This window comes from Limulus polyphemus, unplaced genomic scaffold (genome assembly GCF_000517525.1).
Source record: "Limulus polyphemus unplaced genomic scaffold, Limulus_polyphemus-2.1.2 Scaffold6732, whole genome shotgun sequence".
NCBI classification, from domain to species: domain Eukaryota; kingdom Metazoa; phylum Arthropoda; class Merostomata; order Xiphosura; family Limulidae; genus Limulus; species Limulus polyphemus.
Window position 1 is genome coordinate 6805 of NW_013672342.1, and position 8129 is coordinate 14933.

The 8129-nt window shown below is 32.6% G+C and overlaps 1 protein-coding gene across 1 annotated transcript in view; it reads left to right on the forward strand.

Annotated features, from left to right (window-relative positions):
- The window catches only part of LOC106474022 (voltage-dependent L-type calcium channel subunit beta-2-like), a 13085-nt gene extending 5341 nt beyond the window's left edge, over positions 1 to 7744 (forward strand). The window contains exons 4-5 of the mRNA XM_013934708.2: positions 1234 to 1500; positions 3824 to 7744. Coding sequence (XP_013790162.2) covers positions 1234 to 1500; positions 3824 to 4213 — 657 coding nt within the window. The 3' untranslated portion in view covers positions 4214 to 7744. The remainder of the gene's footprint in view (positions 1 to 1233; positions 1501 to 3823) is intronic.
- Positions 7745 to 8129: the final 385 nt, after the last annotated feature.

Consider the following 8129-nt stretch of genomic DNA (forward strand, 5'->3'; position numbering starts at 1 on the left):
TATAATATGTATGAAAATGAAGTACGTAATATATAAAAATCATGTGTTTTCTCTTCCATAACTACTGTGCTGCTGTAGTTATTGGGGGTGAGGTGGGGTCTAATATATTGTGGATGTTCTACTGAGTTTATTATGCACATATATTATAAATGTAGGAGAATTGACTAATTAAATATATGAATATGGAAGTATAGATGTGTGTGTGGCCCGGCATGGTCAGGTGGTTAGGGCGCTCGACTCGAAATCTCAGGGTCGCGGGTTCGAATCCCCGTCCCATCAAACATGCTCGCCCTTTCAGCCGTGGGGGCATTATAATGTAATGGTCAATCCCACTATTCGTTGGTAAAATAGTAGTCCAAGAGTTGGCGGTGGGTGGTGATGACTAGCTGCCTTCCCTCCGGTCTTACACTGCTAAATTAGGGACGGCTAGCACAGATAGCCCTCTTGTAGCTTTGCACGAAATTCATAACAAACAAACAAGTATAGATGTGTAAGGACTAATGGTGACTTTATCCTGTAAATGATGTGAAACAATGATCACACAACAGTTATGAAGTAAAGCACATGTGTCCCAAAAACGAAAGATGTTTAGGCTTAGTGTGATCCAGTTGTTAACCTGCTGGACTGTTATGTGTCTCCCATTATATCTTACTCTGCATGTTGGTGCTTTATACAAGTCACAGATCCTACCATTTGGTGTGACAAGAGTAGCTTTAAAGTTGGCAGTTGATGTTGTTAACTAGCTGTCTTCCTACTAGTATATCACCTCAAAATTAAAGATGGCTAGAGCAGTTAGCCCTAGTGTAGCTTAACATAAAATTTGACAAGTAAAAAATGCTTTAATTTTCACATTAATGCAAACAAGAAAGGAGACTTGTATTTAATAAATAAGATAGTGTCAAGAAACTACAATATTTCACCAAGTATTTTGTAAGATGTAGTAGATTACATTTCTGTAAGATTTGTTTATTCTGTGCCATATATTTAATGAATGTCAAAGAACCTTTTTTATATAATGCATATAAGAACCATTATTAACCAGAATCTGACTTAGTTTATTAGCAATATAAAGTGTCTCTTTAACTTAAAACTTTTTATAGTACTACGGTTACTCCATTTGTCGATGCTAATGAATAACTATGTATATTGTCTTGCCTTTAGTACATCTGTATAATATATTTAGGTTTGTACTTTATTACCCAATTTTTTTCACATATGTTATCTTTATAACAGGAAATGTTTGATGTGATACTCGATGAAAATCAGTTGGAAGAAGCATGCGAACATCTCTACGAGTACCTCGAAACTTATTGGCGTGCTACTCACCCACCCGTCAAAAGTCCTCCTTCTGACTTACAGCGACCAATATCACCACCTAAACAAACCCCAAGGGTGGAAAGTAATGTTGGGAGCACCAGTATGGCACGATATAACACTACACCTCCAATGATGCGATATAGGACACAAACCGAAAGATTACGCTCACGACCTTCAGGAGAAGTAAGTTTATACTCTTTATTCAATTAAGGTTAGTTTTGAAAGCATATGAAAAGTTGTGTATGTATAGTTATAAATCACTTCATCCTAGTGTAGCACGGCATTGAAGAGCTTCTCTATCTGTATTTCATTGCTGTGATGGAAGCTATATGTCAAGTGTACAGTCAGATATTAACTAGTTGATCTCCCCGTCACACCAAACATGCTCGCCCTTTCAGCCATGAGAGCATTATAATGTGATGGTCAATCCCACTATTCGTTGGTAAAAGAGTAACCCAAGAGTTGGCGGTGATGACACTGCTAAATTAGGGACGGCTAGCGCAGATAGCCCTCGTGTAGCTTTGCGGGAAATTCAAAACAAACCAAACCAACTGGTTGCAGCTTATTAGATACTATAGATTTTGGGTAAAGCTCATAAATGTGCTCACGTTTTTCATAACTGAGGTTTGCATTATGAAAATTAAACACAGAATTCACCCAGTTTTGTGGAAAATTCAACAATATCTTTCCTAAAGATTGTGTTTATAAGTTTTATAGAGTAGCGTAACCTCTTAAGAACTTTCACATCTACACTTTGATTCCTTGAGATGTTTTTTGGGTAATAGTAAACAGTTTCGGTTTGTGTTTTAGGGGAATGCTCCTGAAAAAGTTGTAAAGCGAAATGACTTCTTTACACCAATATGCACTACAGAAATTAAATAATATAGTATGTTCTTCCTGTTAGTTTAAGTTCTCATTATAGTTAATACTGGCTTTATAACGGGTGTATAATATAACATTACTTTTTGGTGAAGTTACGTTGTTTCGTTTGTTGCTTTCATCGCCATATCTAAGGTTGTTGTAACTTTCCTTTCTCAGTCTTACCACTACTGATCCTTCTCAACGTTTATCTCCTTTACATTTCATCTTTTACAGAAGATTTAACTTTATTTATTAACAAGTTGAGTGTTAATTTAAAAAAATCAATAAATTAACTATTGAGCAGAAAAAAAGTATTAAATGAGATAATGCAAGCATCAAATGGGAAAAACTCAACTTTTTCTATAATGAAGTACATTATAGCTTCCATATGTTTTCTCTCTCTTTAAAATCTTTGTTTTTTTGTAAGATGAAACTTTAAATGGGTTTTGATATTCTGTGTTTAGGGATCAATGTTTGTATAAAGAGTGTTCTGCTGGGGCGATTTTATGTTGTATATAATGCACTGATGTGTTCTGAGATGCGCATCTGCAAAGGTCTTCCGGTTTCTCCTATATATGAGTCTCTACATATATTACGAATGATTTGATAAACTATGCATTTGATGTGGCACATTTGGCCTACTCCATTTTCTCTTGCATAGCATTGTTTTTTGGCACATTTTGCTTGTGAGTATGAAGAGTAAACTAATGGTGTTTCACCTGCTTTTTGCATTATGTTGATTGATTTAAAAAAATATACTAATATCTGTCAGTTGTATATACTAACCCTGATGAAGCGCCCCCCAGTGGCACAGCAGTATGTCTGCTGACTTACAAAGCTAGAATCTGGGTTTCGATACCCGTGGTGGGCAGAGCACAGATAGCCTTTTGTGCTTAATTACAAAAAACAAACAAACAAAACCATGATGAAGCCACAAAGCCAAATGTTGGTTTAAATAAAAAGTTTATTTTATAATTATAAAGATCGTTTTTTTAACCTTTTTTATCAAAATATGTAAATCCTTCCATTATGCACTATAAATTTTGATTGTTTATACACGTGTTGCTGTGTTATTTATTGGACCTGTTTCCAGAGAATGCAGCTATCGAAAGATATGCAATGATTTAACCAGCACAAATACATGATTGTCTGTCTCCAGTCAGCTAGGGTTAGGGGGGGATGTTGGTGACAGGTTAACTTTTGAAGTGTGAGTGTCTGTTGTGGTAGACATTCGTCACTATGGAGGGCTTGATGCAAGGATTTTTATGTTCTGTAGGTAAGGCGTGCTATATCCTTTCTTTGTAGTTACTTTTATTAATAAATAGTATTGGTTGGAATGTTTTTCTGGTTTTATTATACTTTCATTATAAATATTGTTTTGCATTGTTAGCTTAGTATATATATACCTTAAGACTATACTCGATATTGGTACACAAGTAAGAAATGTTTTCATATTTTGGGGATTTCAGCGATTGAAAATGTTGTTAAATGTTTCTTGCACCATTGGTTTTAATTTTTAGAACATTGTTGTAAATTTCAAAGCCATGTTTTAATTTCATTTAAAGTTGTGTCCTGATTAAAATTACATGTAGTACTAACTAGGTATTAGGTTAAATAAAACTAAGTAAACCATCTTTTATTAAAGCTGTCTTCACCAGACCTAGAGCAACAGCCTGAGTATTATGGTACAAGAGATTTCAGAGATTCCCATCCCTCATCAGGAAGCCACAGGAGCGATTATCACGATCCCTATATTCATGAAAGTGGCCACCGGGATCTCAGGGAACAAAAGTATACTAGGGAACGAGATTATGCTAGAGAATGTGAGTGGGAACGAGAACACGATCCCTATTATGATGAATATGATAGGATGCTGATGCACGAGAAAGAGCGTGAAAGTCGACCTAGTGAAATGAGAGAAATGCGTGACTTAAGAGATTATGAACAACATCATCACCGTCACCATGGTAATAGAGACTACCACTCCCCTCACAGGGGGCAGAAATACCCTGGACACACAGTTAATGTGATCTAGCAGTCACTAATGCAGTGAGACACATGACTTGCATGTGATGTCACTGCCTTTCACCCATGTTTTCAAATGTTATTTTTTCCTATTTGACTTACTAGGTTCCACAAAATATTTTCTTGTTTTTCTCCACATACCTAATGATGTTGGGGATGGCTGAATTGATGGAAGAAATTCGTCCAACTTTTTGAAGGTAGTGTATAACAATTGTAATTACAACAATTGGGAATGACAGAGAAGTAGTATGCATATGTACTCGAGCTGTGCCCCATGGATCCTGTAGTTATGTATATAAAATGCTTCTATATATATTACCACTTCTCTTGAAGCAACTTTTATCAGGAAGGTGAAGTATTACATAGTTGGAATACTGGAAGTTTCTGTGTTCGTATTAAATTGTTTACATATAACTAGTCAAAATCTATAGTAAACAAGCTCTGTGATTTAAGATTTTGGTCAACAAACCACAATAGAAAGAAAACACACACAATTCTTATTTAATTTCTGAATTTTACTCAAAAAGTGTACTTTGATTATAAAGTTTTTTTGTTTTTTTTGTGACTAATGTTGTATGTTTTATTTTAAAAATACTAGTGTGAACACTGTTTGTAGACAAACAAATGTTATATTGGTAGAAGGTTGAAGCTCAACTGAAGTTACAAGATTTCAGTCATTTATTAACTGTTTTTCTTGGTGATAGGATTGAAAATATGACATTCTCATGAAATATATTTTTTAAAAACCTGCTTATTGCAGAGTTTTTGGTAATATTTTACTGAGTGTGAGTGATTATCTTACTACTAAACGTTAAAAGTCTGTAAATAATTACAGCTGTTGTCTTTTTTTGGAAGATAATTAAAACCAGATTAGAGCAGCAGAACATAAGAAAACGTTTTGGTTATCTGCATATTTCTTATTAAAATCTTGTTTTAATTTAGGAGTATAATAACTTCTTTATAGACGAACTTATCATTTTTTTATATATCACAGTACTTTTTAAAGTTTCTCTATACTTCATATACCTTGAGTTTTCATTTCTTGATATCTTTTCTGATAGTTTATTTCCAAATTGTTTTTCGTTTAACTAAAGATCAGCTGTTCTTCTATATCCACACAGATAGTACTTGTGCTGTCTTAATATGAAGTACAATTTTAGATTTTGTCTATCTGACAGTTTATAAAAAAAGAAAAAATTAAATAAGTTATTGACTGATGCTTTAGACTATTAAAAAGATATGTAAATATTATTCAACCTTTACTTCCTGCATGCTTTCACCAGTTAAATTTTATGTAAATATTTCTGTGGCTTACCACAACTTTTACAAGTTCTACATATCTTTTTGGAGATGTTCACTGTGTCACAAGGATCAATAATGCATCAAACAGAACCATTACGGACGTGGCCAGACTCTGGCTATTTATGCATCAGTCTTTGAAGTACTGGAATTTGTTGTAGCAGTAAAAATGATTTTATAGCATTGAAAAGTGTGAAAATCATGCGTGTGATATTATGTAATCGACGTGTCTTGTATTACGTACGAGCTGTAGAACATTTCTAAACTTGATAGTTTTATAGTCTCGCATAGAACTGAAGATAGAGGTATCAGGTGTACTATAGGGGTTGAGAAAAAATTGACAAAATTTAAGTCTGTTAGTCATGTATTTTAAATCAGGTAAGTGAAACTAGCACTGTGTAATAAACTTGTTTCGTCATATCGCATGACATTCAATTCTGTTTTCGAAAAACATTAGAGACTGATAAAAAAATTTTGGGAGTTCACATGTAGTATCATTTGTTTGATTTAAGAATCTTTGTGTAATACTGTTGAGACTTTGCTTAGGACGTACTGTGGCTAGTTAGTTTCCTATTTTCTCTTTATCGTTCACACTGTCATGTTATTACTGTTCTTTTTTATCAATGGTTGATAAGAACAAAATGTATAAAAACTATTTTTTTAAAAACTTTTTCTAGTTTTTTTTTGTGGAAAAAAATCTTTTAATATACGAAAAACGTTGTAAAATTCATAAATCGGCTGGAAAGAAAAGTATTATTGGTAATCCTATGTTAAAAATCAAATTTGTAAACACAGTAGACTGAAGAAATTTTCGGTTTGCAGGGTGATGCGACAGAAGATTTTGAATAGTACAGTGACGTGTGTGCACGTTCATTCAGATTAACTTGCTGCATTTGTTATCCCTCGTCTAGTGGGAAAAGTTCAGTATTTGTTGTATGGATAAGTGTTAGCTGTTACATTTAGATGTAAGTGGTTGGAAAGTAACGTTTTATAGAGGCTGTTAATTGAACGGGCTGGATTCACGAACAAATGTTATTGGAGTATTGGATGCTTGTGGAATAGATTCCTGTGCACACATTATAGATTATACATTTACATCATCTTTTTTTTTTAATTTGTAAGTTCTTAAAATTTTCAGATGCTATTCTTTGTAAGTTCAATCTTCTTAGAACTTTTAATCAGTACAATATCTTAGTGTAACCCCCAGGAAACTCGTGTTATTTCTAGGGTAAACATCTTTCACACATTTTTCACGTTGCACTGTAGAATTGAATGTATACTGCACATTTTCAAGACTGTTTAAATGTGGGATTTACTGCCCCAGCTGCCTTTATGATATAAATCTGAATAAAAACTTTAGCAAAATGAGGAAAGTCTGAAGTAGAATGTATTGTTTTTGCACCAATTGAAGGGCTGCTGAGTTTGTTTTAGCAGATAAAGTACAATATACACTAAATCTTTTTTCAATGTATTTTCAAAAATACTGTTTTTATTCATCACATTTTTCTAAGGGTTCAAAAGTATAAAATGTTAGTTAGAAAAGTATAGAACACAGTAAAGCTGCCTCTATATTCCAGTAACATTCAATATAACTATATAGAATACTGAGTTACTTGTCTTAACTGTTAATTTGAAACATTATTTTGGTCTTTGGTTATTTCTATGAAGATATAGGTTTGGTATCTAATTGTTAGTTAAAAGATAACTGGTTTCTGACAACTGCTTTAAAGAATAACTTAGATCTCCAATTATTATTATAAAGATTGATTTTTACAGTCTGATTATTAGTATAAAGAACACCTTTGTTTCATGTTCATTAGGTAAAGAATAATTGTGGTCACAACATATATATATATTTCCCAGAATGCACTTTTTGTGTTTTTTTTTCACTCCTGTTACATGTGTATTATATATCTAAATTTTTCTACATATTTTGATTCAGAGATAAGTGTCAATATTATAAGGTTGAAACAAGTAGAATGATTCAAATAGAAAGCTGATTAAAGTTAAATATTTCAACTGATTTTAAAAGTTTTGCTCTAAAAAAATCTATCTAAATAGCATATTTTCATGTCTTTAGCTTCTTATTACAAATTATGTATTGTAAACTTATGGCTTTTTCTACATGTACATTTCCCAATACTGAAAGTTTGTGTTTGTCTTCAAGAGGCTTTTTAAAACACATTTCTGTTCTAACAAACGTATAAATTTGTTTTTAATTTTAGTTTAATTCTCTTCTCAAGCTGCTGTATAAATATTTTTATATTAGGGTAACAATCTTTTTTATAATCTTCAATTAAAAGAACAACATAAATCACGATTTTTTTCTATACTTTGCACATTTATAAATAATATTAGACTTCAAATTTCTCTTACTTAGCATGCTATGCCCCCCAATTTATTTTACTATTAATGTTAGATATCTTACATGTATAATGTTTGACTTAGTTGGAAAATATTGATCTCTTAGCATGCTATGCCCCCCAATTTATTTTACTATTAATGTTAGATATCTTATAGGTATAATGTTTGACTTAGTTGGAAAATATTGAAGCAACTGAACGTATCGTCACGATACAGAGGAAGAAGTTAATTCTTAAAATACGCTAACGTATGTATATTGTATT